This window comes from Haplochromis burtoni, unplaced genomic scaffold, assembly GCF_018398535.1.
Source record: "Haplochromis burtoni strain Fernald_Lab_line unplaced genomic scaffold, NCSU_Asbu1 Contig_215, whole genome shotgun sequence".
Taxonomy (NCBI): Eukaryota; Metazoa; Chordata; class Actinopteri; order Cichliformes; family Cichlidae; genus Haplochromis; species Haplochromis burtoni.
Window position 1 is genome coordinate 529,128 of NW_024582576.1, and position 18,139 is coordinate 547,266.

Genomic DNA, 18,139 nt, shown 5'->3' on the forward strand with positions numbered 1-18,139 from the left:
TTTTTAATTGTTCTTTGGAACAGGTTATGAGACGTACTCACTGGTCTACAGCACTCGAGGTCATGGGAGGTGGGTTGTAACAGGTCCTTTAATTAATTTAACGCAAATTTCCACCACAAGTATTCTTGCTTGCTGCACACGCTGATGAATTAGGCTACTTTGTAGTGTGCTTTAAAGTCTAATTGTGGTAACCAAGCTTCGATTGTGGTCAGATGATGGAGGCAAATTATTTTAGGAGTTTGGATCACAAATTCTGCATCTAAAAGCCTTCAAAATGTCAGTTTATATTGGGTCTTGGGGTTTCATAACATATTTTAATTGAAATTAGTACAAACGTAAGACGTTATGCCTTGAATTTTCCAGGCACCCTGGAGTTTGAGGGACCTGCCTTGCAAAGCAGCCTTGGGTATGACCAGAATAAGAAGATTATTGGTGAGGCTAAATTAATTATTCTAGTTATTAGATTACATTCTTCACTTATGACTCGTAAGAATAAAATTGTTGTGGAGTTAAACGGTTTGCCGTTATCCCGTGGTTTCATTCACCCCACAGGCTGCGAGGTGAATGAAGGCTCGTTGGCCGTCTTTTACCCCGTTGATATCAATGTGCCAGTGGACCGGCCTGCCCGGGATACCACCAGCATCACTTCACCTCTCCACGTTTCCAAGTAGCAGCCCAGCAGAGAGCCCCATCCTCCTCTCTCCGTTCATTGGTGACACTTGATGCCCATCACGAGGAGCGAGCCGCGAGGCATTCCCTATCCGCGTGCTTCGTCGGAAGTGGTCGCCTTTTCCCTTTGCTCCATTGGACCGAGCCCTTGTCAGTCTGGATCCCTCACGTTGAGCACAGTCCGCCTCTCCGACTCTGTGTCTGCTCAGACTACCGTCATATTGGTTGCTAGAAGCAGCAACGACCACGGCAGAAAAGAAGACCCCCACCATAATGAAGAACGGGCTTCCAGGGCGCTTAACGCACGATTTAGTTTTTTAAATACATTTTACATTAATAAATTAAATAGTCGGTATGATACCGTCAAGTATTCGTGTACCTTCAGTGGTTTCAGCCGACACCGTGGTCCGCAAGGGGGATATATGCCTGAGTTCTCTTAATAGCCATTTTTTGCAGACAAAGAGAGCTGTTGAATAGAGCTTTCAGGAGACACACGGGTAAGATATGAAATTTAGAAACTAATCTGCACTTGCCGAACTTGTCACGTTTGTCTTCTTAGCTCATTTAATAGTACACAGGACCGTCTGGGTAACTTATAAAAAAATGGATTTTTTTAAGAAGCTAAAATGCTAACTCCGCTAGCTAGTTAGTTAGCCAAAGCTAACTAAAACGCTAGAAATTCCCGTTCTGGGGCATGCTAACAATTAGCATTTTTGACAGTTCACAAGCCTGGACAGTAACTTGATTATATCTTTTGCCAACTAAATGACAAATATCTCTAATATTTGCTTTTTTAAGCATTATATTTATATGACTGCAGTCCACGAGCTAGCTCGGCAATTATGAGCCTGGAAAACGTTTTCAATAGTTACATTTAGAGGTGTCCGGGGGGCTGGCTGTGGTTCGTTAGCGGGTTAGCAAGTCCGCTAACTTGGCTGGGACAGGGAAAATGTGGGGCCTCCAGGACCCGAGAGGCCTTCCAGCCAGATCTATGAAGCAGCTATGATAACGTTTTAACGCGATTGTCGGATTTCTGTTGACTTTAATAGCACATGAATCTGTAATGTAGCCAACGATACTATAACGGACCTGTCAAGATTGCACTGAAACGAAGACTGTTTTTGTAATCGCATAACTTAAGGCAATTAGCATGGCATCTAAACGGATTTGGAAGAATATGTCTTTGTTATTAATTTGAGATTTTCTTTTTAGATTAACAAAGTATATATTTATTAAATGATGTGTTTGTAACGATGTACTAAGCTCAAACAACTAACAAAGGAACACGGGTGTCGAATAATTGCTGTGGAGAAACAGCGTTGATTCAGTTCAAGTAGTGCATTATTGAGTATGGATGAAAATGTTGCTTCAAAGGTGTATTTTAACCGAGAAGTTCTTCAGCGTCCAGTTTGTCAGGTTTTAAGCGATGGGGGAAAAACAATCGGCGTGCTCATTCGTTTTGATGTTTTCTTATTGCATGGCATGTCCCACAAATCTTCTATAATGTGAGGAGCTACAAATACCTCATTAACTCTGTTCTGGTCTGGTCTGAGCAGGGGAGGCATCCTCCCTTAATCTTGTCTTCTCTCTAGACCTCTCTTAGATCAGTGTGGTCCCAGGAGAATGGGTGTGTTGGGTTGTCGGAGAGGAGAAGTAGCCTAGTTCTGTTTCAGGATGGCCGAAATGGCTGTGGACTGGATCACACTTGGTGCAGCCATTGTTGACAACAGCAAAAGTCAGAAGGTTCAGGAGGACTGTCTCACACTTGAATTGGCTTTAATTGCAGACGCATGTCTACATTATGATATGCTCCTGTGTGTGTTGTCTGTTCTTTATCAATTAGAAATATACAAAAGTTCTTTAATATTTGCTATCACACGGATTGGGTATTTGAACATATGGTGGTCTGTATTCTGTGTTAATTAAATGCACTGACCTGAAAGCTAGTGATTGTATGTTTGCAGTTGTTCAGTCAGTGCCAGCATGTCTGGTATGACAGTAGCCACACTAATGAGAACAAGGAACAGATAAGACTGAAGTACAAGTTGGCAGATTTTCAGTTATAGGTGCCAGTTTTCATGAAACACATGAGCATTGTGCTTCTGTGTATCTTAGGGTAATTGTTTGAATTAGTGTCACAGTGGACATAAAACTGTCAAACTAACCAGCAAACTTGTATTCTTTAGTTTTTTGTTTGTTTTTTCTTTTTAGCTGTTTGTCAAAGGAGATTTGGAATATGGTGCCAAGTTTATGATATAATCATACTTGTGCATGAGAAGTAGTTGTATAGATATAGCTTTTGGAAGCCAGGGACTATGTAGTCATAGTTGTTGTAAACTTGAACATTGCATGGTTTGTGTTTTTGGGGCTTTTTGAACTGATTCGCAAGATAAAGAATAACTCTCACAAGCCGGGATGGAAAAGCTCTTGAGATGTAACTGATATAATATTAGCCTCACAGTTCCAGTTCAACTTGGAGGACACACAGCAGGGTGGGAGCATGCACTTTTACTTTGGAGTTCAGTGGTTTGTTCATTTTGACAGTACAGTTACAGAATCAAGAAAACTTCTGGCAAATTTAGGTTGTGAGCAGAAAAGCCATTGTGTTCAAACAAAACTTTGGCAAATGAGAGGCTGTTGTTTGCATGTTTTGCTTTCTCAAATTGAATTGGCTGGACGCACAGTTCACTTTGAGCCATGTACCTCTTCGAACAAATCTTGGAGTGCCTTTCAACATTTGGCAGTTTAAACATAAAGCACTTTTATAAGCATGATCATTAGTATGATGTTTAGTCCCACAATGGGAAAAGTCAAATATGGCTTTAATATCTATTCCTGAAGACATATAATTATAGTATGATTGCAATAATATTGTTGCTTTAAAAAGTTAAATTAGCTGTTTAGAAATTCTTAAAATGATATGTATCCCTCTACTACACTGGTAAATGCAAATCCTATAAAAATTACAACATTTTTGATTTACATAACTAATACTGATTTTGTGCTGCATCAATAAAAGGCTAGTCTCAATGTCTAAAGCAGGCTGTAGGTTTCCACAGGTTTGAGCAATATTTGACCAAGACAGGTTTTTAAACTTTTTACAAATCCTGAGAAACCACCCTTTTAACATACATAACGTGTTCCACTTAAGTCTGTTATACTGTTTGCTACAGTGTATGTCATCTGATAACTTAAAGTGGATAAACTTGTACTGGTTTATAAAACTGTGTTGCTATTAGGGCTGCCACAAACGATTATTTTGATAGTCGACTAGTCACCGATTATTTTTGCGACTAGTCGACTAATCAGATCATCATCCATTGGACGTAAAACGTACAGCTTATTGCACCAGCAGCATCTGCTCTTATATAACTATCATTAACTTACAGCTTTAAGTGTTTAAGGTAAGTGCTAACTAAAAATAAAGACAAGATGATAGTTTATTAAATGTTAATGAAATCTGAAGATTGTTTAGGTGAAGTTTAATAAACTCAGCCGTCTGCTCCTTGCTATCTAAAATATAACAGGACACCGGAGTAAATTCTGAGCATCTCACACTTCTGATAATCAGCTGTCTGCTTGACGTTTATTCAGCTGTGTAAAAACTATAACTTTAATCTCAGCCAAACCGATTTACTCAGGAACAAATAAAACACTAAAAAAAGCCAAACAATAACATTTTTAAGTTATCTAAGTGACTTATATATCATGTTTAACCTGAGTAGCGAAAGATGGAGGTGGGTTTGAAAACGATTTACGTGAGCCTTGCCCCTGGCTAGCTATCGAGCTGGTGGGTAACAGACGTCTCCGAAACGTCGGAGCGCTTTTGTGGTGTCTTGATAAACTGAGCACATATTTGAGGTTTACACAGCTACATTCTCGCCTGAAAATGTGCTAAACATTTATTTTGTGACCCAGAAAGAATAATAAGAGTAATATTAAAACTAACTAGCTGCCGCCATTGTTGGAAACTGAGCAGGGCGCTATGAATTCTGGGACACAGCTTCTTCTTCTTCGGGGTTTAACGGCAGCTGGCATCCTTGTACATGCAGTGCTGCCATCTTCTGTTTCAGTCCGTTATTACTCTCTTAAATCCTACTACTCATTCCTGCATCTTTTGGGATCTTACAAAGCTTCAAACGACGCGTCGACTATTAAATTAGTCGTCGACGTAATCGTGACAAGTCGACTAATCGTGGCAGCCCTGGTTGCGATGCACAGCGGCTGTGATTGACCGTTACTCTCTTATGAATGTACGCTCATCGGCTGCTTTTTTAGGGACACCATTGGCTTACTAACACAAATATCTTAATCAGCTGGTAACATGGCAGTGAGTTGATGCGTTTAGACATAGGCATGGTCAAGGTAACTTAATGAAGTTCAAACTGTGCATCAGAATATGGAAGAAATGTGGTTTAAGCGACTCTTGTCAGCTGAGAACTGGGGCTACATTCTTTTTTTTGACAAACTCACCAAAATTGGACAATAGATGGCTGGAAAATGCTGCCTGGTCTGATGCTTTTCCATTTCTGCTGTGACATTTGGAGGGCAGAGTCACATTTTGGCATAAACAACATGAAAGCATGGTTCCATCTTGCTTTATATCAACATTTCAGATGCAGTGGAATGGGGGATATTTGGGGCCCCTTAGTTCCAGCTCGGCATCGTTTAAATGGCACAGTCTGTATGAGTGTTGCTGCTCAGCATGTCTAAGCGTTTAAGACCACAGTGTACACATCTTCTCGTTGCTCCTTTCAATAGGATAACACACGATTTCACAAAGATCAGATCATCTGAAAGTGGTTTCTCGAACATGACAATGACTTCACTGCACTGAAATGGCTGCCACAGTTGCCAGATGTCAGTCCCGTAGAGCACCTTTGGGATGTGGTGGAACGGGAGATGTTCGTCCTTGATGTGCACGTGATGATTCTGCAGCGACTGTATGATGCAATCACGTCAACATGGACTGAAATCTCTGGAATGTTTCCAGCACCTTGTTGACATGAAGGAAAAAGCAGGTCCCAGAAACATCATAAGCTTGATTATGCAGACTAGTGGCTGAAGAAAGAACTGACCTTTGGAATTGGAGTTGTGACATCTGATTTCATTATCCAAGTAATATGACAGTTTTTTTGTAGTTGTTGGTAAAAACAGTGAAAAATGGCAGTAAGAATATCTGATACACAGGCAATGGCATCATTTTCACCTATAAAATGTTGCCATGATAGTTCAGATATAAATTCGAACCTCTGTTATGCACAAGTTTGGTTTAGCCTCTGCTGCTCTGACAGTGACAGATTAACTGTGTTTTGTTACTGTGAATAATTCAAACCTAAAAACTGAACTTTAATATCCCCTAAGAGCACCCGAGTCTTTAAAAGCCAAACCCTGTCAAATGTTTTTGACTTGGTAACTCAGTGATCAATATGCTAATTTAATCTACTCTGCACTGTTGGTTCAGATAAGATACACAAATATTATTGTGCCAAGTGCATCTCTGTGATTTCCATACAATGTGGAGATTTTGCATAAAGTGGAATTTTTATGTGCCTCGTTACAAGCGGCAGAGTAAAAGCTGTCGCTTACAATGACGTGCACAAAACTAGAAAGCAGTTCACTGACTGCTGTTGGCAATTATTTTGCTGTGTTATAGGGCAATTTAAGTCTGTAGTGCTTTCTTTCTGGGAAGCGCTGATGGGGTGACAATAACCACAGGAAAAAAAGGGGAAAAACTGTGGCCAAGAATTGATAAATTGGTTTTTGCAGTGGGCTCGGTGAAGGCATGATTTACAGTGGTGGGTTTTCCCCACTGCTGTCACTGTTACGGCAACAAACAGGAATGATCTCGTTTTCAGCGCTTGAGAGTAATGACCATAAACCCTGTGAAAACTGTTGTCGTAGTAAGATGCATTAGAATCAGTTTCACATACATAAAAATAATAATTTTGTAATGTAGTTGTGGCCACAACCAGCACCGCTGAAAAGTCGCTGAGAAGTTTTCTGAGTCTATTGCAGCAAAGACATTGGCTTCATTGTTTAGGGCAGAGGAGAGGCTTTAAACCCAGCTTCAAACAAACATTTCTAACCAGTTTAGACAATGTCATTTGTATGTTGCCGTTAGAAATGATGTGTAGTTCATCACTCCATCGCCAGTCAGCGGTAGTTAGACCGCAGAATAATCTTTTTTTTTCTTCTTACTGGCACTACCCCTTGAGCGCATTGAATACAGACATCCAGCAGAGCAGACCATGATCCGCGTTGTTGTACAGACACTTATAGAGCATGGAGTAGGGATGGGTACTGCAACCAGGTATTAAACAGACCCTAGGGCTAAATTATAAAAGACTGTAGTGTCAATAAGCTGAAGTTATCATAATGTTTTGGTTTTGTTACTGGAGGCAAAAACCCCCCCAACAAAACCAAACTCCAAAACAACACAAAAAACACGTTTATTATTGGTACATGAGGCTTATCTTTCTGTGCTCCTCTGTTAGTTATTAAGACATAAATCTGTGGTGCATTTTTTTTCTGTTCCCTATTTAGAAGACAGTTCTCTCTTTCTCTTTTGGAGCCTGCATGCAAGGGGCTGGACACGGGGCAGCTCTGTCCCACACACAGAAAATTAAATGCTCAAAAGTGTGGCTGAACTTTGCCAGAGTTGATGCTGACATTGGTTGTTGCCACAGTTGCAGCGGTCTTTTAATGCGGAAACACAGTCAGTGTGTTGAAACTTTAGTGAAAGTACATCACGTTCAGATGAAGAAATGCAGTTTTTGACTGTAGAGCTGGTAGCACACCCACAATTATTCAAATTATCAGTTGTTTCATCTAAAATATGGACCTGGGTTAATGAGTCAAAGTCACTATTAGCAGGCTGAGTGTTTCAGGTGAGTGTATTCAGTCTGGGATGGTCATCATCTGGACCGTCGCTCCCAATCCTCCAAATTTTTTTTCATAATTTGATTGTTATGTTACTCCAAAAAAAAAATCCCAATAAGAATATTAAATCCGTACCTTTTTGCTGGTATCACATGTAGTTGGCAGGTGAAAATAACAATAGGAAAATGCCAAATGGGAAATAACCCAAATATATTAATGAGATTTTAAAAAGGTTGTCCTGTATACAACTTGCTGCCAGACCAGTCGAAATATAAACCTAAACCTCTTTTATGCTCAAGTTGGGATTTGCCTTTGCTGTTTGTTAACAGTGAGTGTTTCACTGTTCACTGGTGGCCACTGCTATGCAAAATAAAACAGCCTATATAATGCAATCAAATCTATCTCACAGCTGAATGTTGTTTACAACAAAGCAGAAAATGGCATCCCATGTTGTCATGTTTCTCGGTTAACAGATTTTGAAACTGATTCAAGTTTATGTAGACACAAGTCTGTAAATGACAAACACAGCTCGACAACAGACTCACTTGACTGTCTGGGACCTGTTTTGAACAGGACTTAAATCAAACCTTTATTTGTAGTGATTGTGGAGGTTTTATGTGTTAGTGATTTTATTTTTATGTTGGCTATTAATAGTTAAAATAACAACACAAAGTGTTCATTAAAAATAAATTGGCAAAAAAGAATTGGATAAACAAACTTGACTGAAAAAGTAAAGATTGAGCTTATTACACTTCACCTTCTTAAAAATGGTGTATTCCAAATGGTTGTAACTAGATTTTAGTGATGATCATATTTCAGTTTTATATTTGTCCATCATCTTTATTATATTTATCTTGACTCCTGCTTCTTTAAAGTTGCTTTTTCTTCTGAGTTTATACAGTAACGCTCATTTCAAAAAGCTGCAGTGTTAATAGACTAATTCACAGCATTTTAAGAGGTATGTTGTTAAACGTTTTTTTGTTTTGTTTTTTTAAATAATAACCTGATCCATTTTATAAATAATTTTTGGTTTTCTGTTTCCCCAAGCCTCTGATTTAGTATGCTATTTTTATTGAAATGTCTGTAGTTTGATATAATATTGAAGGTTTTTTTTGGAAGTTTTATAACATATAGTAGTCAGTTGTCATGCTTTGAAGTCTGTTCATACATGGTTACTATATCACCGTCATTCATCATAATTTTGGCTTCATTTTTCATTATCCTAGTACCAGTTAATGTGTACTTAGTACAGATCATTGTTGGAAGGAGGAAGAACTGACTATGGACTGGGTTGTGAAATACAATGGACATATTGAAGGTTATTGCAAATTCTTTGGGTAATGCCAGCTGGGTTGTAAGCTACACCAGTGTTGCAGTTTTTTTTTTGTTTTTTTTGGGGGGGGGGTATAGCAACCAATAATGGCTGTTAAAGGAGATTCATTGTTCTGTCCTCATCTTTTTTCTGACAAAGAAAATTCATAAGTGGGCCAGGGTCCTAAGTCTGTGATAAACGTAGTGAGCTGCCTTGAGCAAATGTCATGTGCTGAATTTCAGCGTGGTTTGCTTACCTTGCGAAACATTTTCTGTCACAGCTGATAGTGTTGAACCATGATGTGTTCGTTAGTATTTATAGGTAAACTTTACTCTGCATGCTGGTTGACATGATGTTTCATAATCGTTGGGTAACAGGTTTTAGCCCAGAAGAAGATTGAGTTAACCGACCAAAAACAAAAGAAAAGATAGGAAGTTAGATTTGATGATTCCAGAGAGACTTGAAGACTTTTGTGTTAGTAGCTCACTAAATGCCTGTTCTTTTAAGTATGGTACAATATGGTTTCTGTGCTAATTTCTTGCACTTGTTTCATTCAAAGTTCACTGAAGATGGACTAAAATTATTTTTAGAAATGAGTAATTTGGTGTAATTCCGTTTAGCAACAAAGACCCTAAAGACCCTTGACAGATATATTTAGATTTTCTTTATAGAACAATACAATATTTAGCGATTTTAAATTTGTTAGTTTTCCCACTTTTTTTCAGACAAAAATAATGAACATATTTCCCTAAAATGTATCCCTGCTGAGATAATGTAATGGAATAATCTTGTCACAATAAGTTATGAATTTGTTGTTTGTGGCATTAAATGTGTTGCTAATAGTGAAGTCGCAGAGTGCTCTGTAGTGGACGAACTGTGCGGCACAAACATGGTTGAAGGGTGTTTCTCCCATCTCTTCTTTACTTTAATTCTCATTTGTCTGTTATAAATGGGGAAACCAGTATATATGCAAATGGATAATATCGGCACCATCAGGATCTAAACCTAAACATTAGTGTGAAGAAGTGCTAAACAGTTTGGTTGAAGATACTGTTTTGGTATACGCATCTTATTATTTTGTTCAGTTGTGTGGACACTAACAAAGCCACGATGTCAAAAAACTCATCAGAAACAGGAAATGCTGTAGAAATAGTCTGTTATGAATTCCTTTAGGGCTTTGGCATCTTTGGCTGCTTCTCTATAGTAACTCTGCTCACTGTAAAATTTGGATTATTAGAATACATTCTAGTGCTAGAACTTCCAAATCCCTGTCAAATTCTACTAGTGATAAATCAACCACTTATGTGAGAGTGTATGTGAATATACATGTGCCCTGTCTGCTGCTGTTACAGGGAAGGTTTTTGGTCAGGTCTAGACTGGCTCTGTAATACAGTACATACCAGCAGATCAGCTGTGAGCAGATCCTAGGTTCATTTATAGCTGTGGCCTTGTGTCCCTGCATGTCTGCCTGGCAACTCGTAACTCTGCTGTTCCAACAGCTCAAGCTCACCCACCTCCCAGACACTCTGGCCCCGTTATACTCTCACCATGTCTAATTACTAGATGCACATTAGTCTGGGGAATTTAAATGTAGGGCATTCTTTGTGTAGCTTGTACCTCAGTGTTAAATGTAGGTACCATTGCTGCTGTTGGGATGTTCTCACCTGTGAGTTAATCAGCTTTGTCTTCTTTTATATTCAGGTCCCAGGGGCTCCTATTAATGAAGAAAGTGGGCATCATGTGGAGCAATCTGAAGAGCAGATGCCAGACACTTTTCCACAACAACAGTTCAGGACCCCATGAAAGCAGGATTGAGGCAGACACTGTCCACTGTGTGGTGGATATCGGTCAAGGAGGCAGCTCAGGTGGGGCACAGGCATCAGGAGCCTCCAGCCCGTCACGAAGCCTCCTACCAGTGCCAGTGGTAACAGCAGGGCGCCGTCATCATAATTGTGTGTCGGACATACCTCAGATTGTAGAGATAACTATCGACAAGGACGCTGAAGATGTGCGGAGTGGGTCCGGGGGTGTTCCCTTGGCTCGCAGAGACTCCTACTCCCGTCATGCCCCGTGGGGGGGCAAGAAAAAACACTCATGCTCCACCAAAACCCAAAGCTCTTTGGAGGCAGATAGGCGGTCCGGCCGCTTACGCGGGAGTGGGAACCGTAGGGACAGGCGCTATGGGGTCAGCTCTATCCAGGAGACAAATGACTCTGTATCAGTAGGACGCAGTCTGAATGGTCGTTCTCTGCGCCAGCGGCTAAGTGATACAGTTGGGTTGTGCTTACCCCTGCCTGCTCGCAGGTGCTCACGTTCCTCTAAGAACGCCGTCACCTCCAAACGTAAGATTCACCTCACAGAGCTCATGTTGGAGACCTGCCCCTTTCCACCAGGCTCAGACCTTGCTCACAAATGGCACTTGATCAAACAGCACACAGCACCAGTCAGCCCGCATTCCTCTACTGCCCTTCTGGATGCTTTTGACCCAGCCCACCCCTCTCCCGAGGATGAGGAAGAACGTCTGCGCGAGCGCCGCAGGCTCAGCATCGAGGAAGGTGTGGACCCACCACCCAATGCACAGATCCACACCCTGGAGGCCTCAGTGCCAGGATCCTCTCTCTACAAACTGGGACCAAAAATGGCTCCTGGCATGGGAGAGGCCTCTGGGGAAGGCCGGGTCACAGGGGCCGGGAGCGCTCTGGCTGCTGCATCATCAGGAGCCTGTGGGCAGTTGTTGGGGGCTGCAGCGTCATCCCAGGACTGTGACTCTGAGGAGGATTCGACCACCCTTTGTCTGCAGGCCAGGAGGCCCAAGCAGAGGCATGCTTCAGGGGATGGTCACCTTAGCCGACAACAACCCGGTCCCTGGAAGGTTCATACTCAGATAGACTACATCCATTGTCTGGTGCCAGATCTTTTAGAGATTACAGGTCTGCCCTGTTACTGGGGCGTAATGGACCGCTACGAGGCAGAAGCGCTGTTGGATGGGAGGCCTGAGGGCACCTTCCTGCTGCGTGACTCAGCCCAGGAGGACTACCTCTTCTCTGTTAGCTTCCGCCGTTACAATCGCTCCCTGCACGCACGCATCGAGCAGTGGAACCACAACTTCAGCTTTGACGCTCATGATCCTTGCGTTTTCCACTCTTCCACTGTCACAGGACTGCTGGAGCACTATAAAGACCCCAGCGCCTGCATGTTTTTCGAACCTTTGCTTACAGCGCCTCTTCATCGGACTTTCCCCTTTGGCCTGCAGCACCTGGCACGGGCCGCCATCTGCCGCTGGACCACTTACGATGGTATAGGGTCTCTGCCATTGCCTCCTGCCCTGCAGGACTTCCTCAAGGAGTATCACTATAAACAGAAAGTACGAGTTCGCTGGCTGGAGAGGGAACCGCCACTCAAAGTCAAATAGGGCGGCTTCTCCATTGCCTGTTAGACATGCTGCAGGAGGAATTCATGACTTTAGAAATTCCTCATTAGCAAAATGGAAGCTATACTGATATGGCTTTCTTACCGGTGGGGGATCGAGTTTAAGTATAACAAGCTATACAAGATTCATTCTAAACTTTGTTTTAGTTATTACTTACATCACAAAAGTACATATGATTATATTCAGTATAATGCTGTCTGGCAAGCACATGTTTTTGCGTTGAACAGGTTGTTTTGACAGGGAGGGGAGACACAAATATCAGTGCTTTGTGTCTTTTTTTTTCCTTTCTCTTGCTTTGTGCTAAGTGTCTGCCTGATCCCACAACATCACCCTGCCTGTAGACCTGCCTGCATGCCTCCCCCGTTCATCCTAAATTGCTATTTAGGCTTACATGGCTATGTTGTACAGCTCACTTTGTGCGCTCTTACTTTTCTTCCTTAGCTTGTCAAAGCACCTAGTGGAGCACCTTTACAAGAGAAGGTGTGTGTGTCTGTGTGTGTGTGTGTGTGTGTGGGTTGAGAGGGGATCTGGAGGTGCTATTTTGGTATACTGCAGTCAGAGCTTGTCCTATGGATAGAGCTACATAAGTCATATTCTTTGCCATCTCGTTGCATGCATCAGTGAAGCCAGAGATGAAGGAAAACAAGTGATTTCTAAGGATTATGCGTAAGTCCTAAAGGAACATTAGTTTCTCTTTTAGCAGTATCGTGAGTGATGATTAATAAATCAGTTGACTGTGTGGCATTTAGTAAGCAAGCTAAACTTGTCAGCTTTATTCCACCTGTGTGGCATTGCTTTGGAAACATGACAGATTGTGAGGAAATCTTGCCATTGGTGCAGTTGTGAAAGCAGCCTGTCACTTCTTCACTGACCATAGGCAGTTTGGCATGTGGACACATGCACCCAGTTCAGTTCTTCCTGAAATCGAGGTTGATATTTTATTCCGTTTTATAGGTGCCTCCTTAAGCTCACGATCCATTTGTTGCATCAGCAATATCTGTATATTCAATATATAAATAAAAATTCAAATATATAAATAAATCTCAATCCATGAATTCAACATATGTAATTACATTTGAAACATCAGTGCAGCTAGGCCTGGGTTCTTTTGGTTACAATAAAGAATCCTAACAAATGTCTTTCATAGGAAGTGAGAGCAGCTGTGTAAAGACTATCTCTTTAAGCAAGTCGATTTACAGCGTAGTGAGGCAGTAACGAGCCTTGATCAAGATCGGGCTGTGTCATGAGACACTTCATATAGTTATAGATGAATGAAGAGGATTTCAAAAGCTCAGCAAGAATCTTCTAAAATAGGAAAGAACAACTCCCAGGATTAGACTGCAGTGCTACTTTCTCTCTCTGTTCATTGTCATAATTACAGTATTAAATGATGAGAACCCTCAACTCTTGAGAGGCGGGCATATCCTCAGTTATCTAGCCTGTCATTTCCATAATGTCTTATTAAGCGTAACCTGTGTGCCTCATACATGTCCAGTAATATGTTACTTTATTTTCCAAACAAGAGTGGGAGGTGCCTCAGCACGATCCACTCGGCTCTCATCAAATAGAACTGAAGATGGTCATAATGAAGAGTCGAAGGAGCAATAAGCTCAATATTTATTGTGCACATTAAAGATTTTATAATGGATAACATTTTAGTGGTGCTATGTTGATTAAGCTCTTGCAGATTATTGAAATAACGGTGTGCATTAGTCACATCTGTTCTGACTCTGTGCGCGCATTAGCCGTTCTTTATTGTTGGGTCCAGAGTCAGTTGTGCTGCTGTAGCATGTTTCAGTTTAGATAGCCGACCTGTCACATGTATATTGTTTTCATCCTCAGCTTGTCAGACAGCTGTAAGGAGTGAGCTTTAAGCTTAACTCTCTACTGTGAGCATGTTGAATGATCTAACTAAGCTATCAGTATTAAAATCAGTTCATCAGCACAAGTATTTGTTCAGTCTCCTGAGTAGTTGTAAATATGCAATAACTGGCTTTTAAATAACTGACATAAGTTGAAATTTTAATAAAATGTATAGATGACTGAAGGAGGGCGAGATGGGTGGAGACTGAGTAGTTTCATTAGGGTGTAATCCTTCACATTAGTGTTTCAAACTAAAATATTTAAACTGTGATACAGATGAGATCATGATCACCGAGCCTACTCTGTCGAGTTCTCAAACTGCTTTGTCAGCCCACTCAGCTGTTAAAAGATGTAGTTCCCATCAGTAAGGATGAATCATGAACAAATATATAATTTATTTCTTATATCTGCATCTGTGACCAAAGCTCTTGCACAAACCTACATGTATTAACTAGTAGTTTAAAGCTTATGTAGTGTTAGACTTTAACTAGTTTAGATTTTGGTTTTACAAACAATTAATGGCTAGTTCCCTGCTACACTATGTAAGACTTAGAGCTACACCATCAACTCGCTACCAAATACCTGCTAAACAGTCGTCCAGTTTCTATGGATTTATCAGACGAGGATTTTTCTGCAGGTGGTCACACGATTGGTTAAAGGACTTCACCAACCAGTATTAGCTTTTTCGGCTATTTTGTGAACTGATCAAAGTTTTACTTCTTGTTTACTCAAAAGTTGTAGTACTCTACTAACAGCACTGCAGGTCTCTTTGTATGTTAATCACTGGTGTTAGCTGAAGTGGCAGGCGTGACCCTTAAGAGTGGAATAAGGCTGACACTGAGTTTTCTTGCATGTGCACTTCTATGTTTGAGGTATTTTAGCTTCCACACTTAACTGTACAAATGAAACCCCCAAACTACGCATACGTCAGACCGTCTTTCTCACTGTGTCTTGTCTCTCACGCTGCAGCCTAGCAATGGCACACAGCTGCTACAGTACAAGTGCTGCATCCTATATGCAGACACAGATCAAAGGCCAGCGTTGCCATTCTGGAGCCCGCGGTCACTGTGCTGTAAGGTCCAGTCTGTGTTGCTTTTTCTTTATTATTATTATAATATACAAACCGTTCCCTCGCCGTCCAGCCACATCGCTGACATCACTGTGACGATGGTGTCCTGTTTAGGCTGAGGTGAACAATAAGGAGGGAGGGAGGAGATGTAGCTGGCTTGCTGAGTCCTGGCTTCCTGTTGCTGCAACAGCATGCTCACAGAAAGGACAAGGGATTTGTCTAAATAAATAGCACTTTAATTGTGTATTTGTTTTATGCAGAGCAGGCCGCAAGTGTTGGGACAGTGACATGTTTGTTTAGTGTTTTTCCCCGTCTTTAGTCAGCATATTGGATTTAATCAAGCTGAGGAACAGATAAGTGTGTGGTTGGAGTTGTTGACCTTTTAGTCGACTTCTCAGAACAAAATTTACAAGTAGGGTCAACAGATTCAGTCTTTTGCAACTAATCCCTGCTGAACTGAGTGATTGCTTTCACTCTTATGTTGAGGATCACTGTTTGTCTGCTTTGATCCAAAACAGAGGAATTGCACTATCCACACCCCCGCAGGGATTTGACTACTCCAAAACCTACTGAGAAATTTGAATAGTTTTCATAATTTTTATACCATTTTGCTGAATTAAAGATCCAAAACAACTGAAAATGTTCCACTGTCCAAATTCTTGTGGACCGTACCGTGTGCGCGTGTGTGTTAGCTGAAGATGGTGAGACTTGGGTGGGTGTTACGAGGGGTGGGGGGAGCCGGTGCTCCTAAAATATTTCACAGGTGTTGTAGGGTGTGTTGATGGGAGTCGTTTTCTCCACCTCGCTGAAGACTCGGTGCGTATGTGTGTGGATGTATGTTAGCTTACGGACAGAGCCACACAGGGAGAGTTTCCCGTGGAGAGACGGGCAGAGTTGAATGTGAGGGGTGACGACAGTGACTCCTATGAACAACGCCTCTCTGCCCCAGTTCTCCCCCCGCCTCCCCATTTATTCTCAGGCAGGCCCATTGCAAGGAGAGTCCCAGGACCCTCTCAACCCAGTTTTCCCCATGGGAAATATCTGACATTAACCGTAGCACGTTTGCCATATAACTTGTAGATTTAGGTGAGAAAAAAACCAACGTATGAATGATGGATTTATGTAATAGCCTGATGAAAAGACATTTTATTCTTCAGTGGTGCATACACTGTCTGGAACACACACAGATTTGCACACACTATCAACACTTCTTCTAACAAATGCACTACCCCAGGTATTCACACGCCCTCCCTTCCCCCCCAAGCCAGGGATGTATAAACATGGACCACATTTAGCCAGCGCCACGTTTCTGTGCAACACCCAGCCCACACACACACAAAAAAGGGAAGGTAAAGCTGTGTGTGTATATTCTGTGTTCTTAAGCCAAACAAAATACCACAAAAAAAGCTTAACATTTCATTAGTATGACACTATTGGGCTGCACTATGAGAGCCTTGTGTGTGGAGGCAAACCACAAACTCTGCTCTAGATGAGAGATTGTTGTCTCCTTAGCTGTCCCTTAAAATAATAGCAATACCCCTTGATTTAGGACGTATAAACCAACCACCACCACCACGGTACGACTCATGGTGTCAGATCCTAGAGAAAAAGAGAGAAAAACAAAAATAAATAAGAGATATTTAATTTTTTCATGTTCCCATATATAAATATATATATATTTTAGAAAGCTGGGTTAAGTGCTTTTATGCAAACAGAAGTATGAAAGAATTATTATTTTTCCTTATTACTGCTCCCTAATATGCAATGGAGTGTAGTGTAACAATGGTTGCAATCCTCTGTCACTTTAATGCTGTATGTGCACATTGGTTGCTGGGTGGATGTGGGTGCCGAGGCAACAGGACTTGACAGTGATGGGAACTAATGGTTGTTACTCTGCAGCACTGGGATGTTCCCAGACTGCCCTATTCGTTTTGGGCAATCACAGAAAGCCCTTTAAATCCGGGGCTACAGCCGCTGCCGCGGGGCTGACCAAACTGTCGTCAGACGAATATCGCCGTTCTGTTCTTTTCTGCTTTTCCTCACCCGTTTCTTTTCTTTCTTTCGTCTGCTGTCAGGTAGAATTCGGAGCGTGTAAATGGCATAATCATGTTCACATTTCACTGTCTGTTCTGTGTATCTGCATCACCATTCAAAGAGGAAAAAAAAACAGTTGTTTTTCAGTATAACCTGTTCATTTTTAAGAGCCGTATGATGCGACACTTGTAGCTGTCACTCTTGGTGCTTGGCTTATGCTTCATTGTCTTAATATTCCAAATAAAACTGTTAAGTGTAATCCACACTGGCCCATGATATAATGTGTATGTATTTTTTTCCCCCTTTATTATTCCATCTTACATGTCTGGATTAGCCAAAAGTAGATTTACTGCAGCTCACTACAGTTTAGTTTGTCTTATTTTCCCCCACTCAAAACTACCAATCCTTGGTGTTGTCCCACCTGCCAAATCCTACTTTGTACACTCGTACAGGACACCATCCATGGATGCAGAGACCTCAGACTTTCCCTTATTACTCACTTATTCGAGGCAGACTCTGTGTGGATGCCCTGCAGTTTATAGGCTGATGTGTTAATCATAGCTCACATCTCACCCAGTTACATTTTATGTTCTGGCCTCTTGGTATGGATGGTATGTCAGTCTGTTACACAGGAACCAATCAAAATCTCTGTTTTGTGTGTGACTCAAAAATACAACTTTCATTCAATTTAACAAATTATTCTGTCTCAGAGAGAACGGCAAGTAGATGAGCCAGGTAGCAAAATGTAAATAAGAAATAACTTGTGTTTAGCAGCCACCAGTTTTCACAAAGTGCACTTTATTGAAGTTTTCTGAAGTGAATTATTAAAAAACATCCAACACATTAGTGTTTAACTTTGACAAAGGCATTAAATTGGTTT

At 41.3% G+C, this 18,139-nt stretch overlaps 1 protein-coding gene across 1 annotated transcript; it reads left to right on the forward strand.

Annotated features, from left to right (window-relative positions):
- The first annotated feature begins 599 nt into the window (after window positions 1–599).
- socs5b (suppressor of cytokine signaling 5b) lies at window positions 600–17,535 on the forward strand. Its single transcript, XM_014338260.2, has 2 exons — window positions 600–1,166; window positions 10,565–17,535. The coding sequence occupies exon 2, from the start codon at window positions 10,584–10,586 to the stop codon at window positions 12,273–12,275; it is 1,692 nt and encodes a 563-aa protein (XP_014193746.1). The 5' UTR covers window positions 600–1,166; window positions 10,565–10,583; the 3' UTR covers window positions 12,276–17,535.
- The last annotated feature ends 604 nt before the right edge of the window (window positions 17,536–18,139 follow it).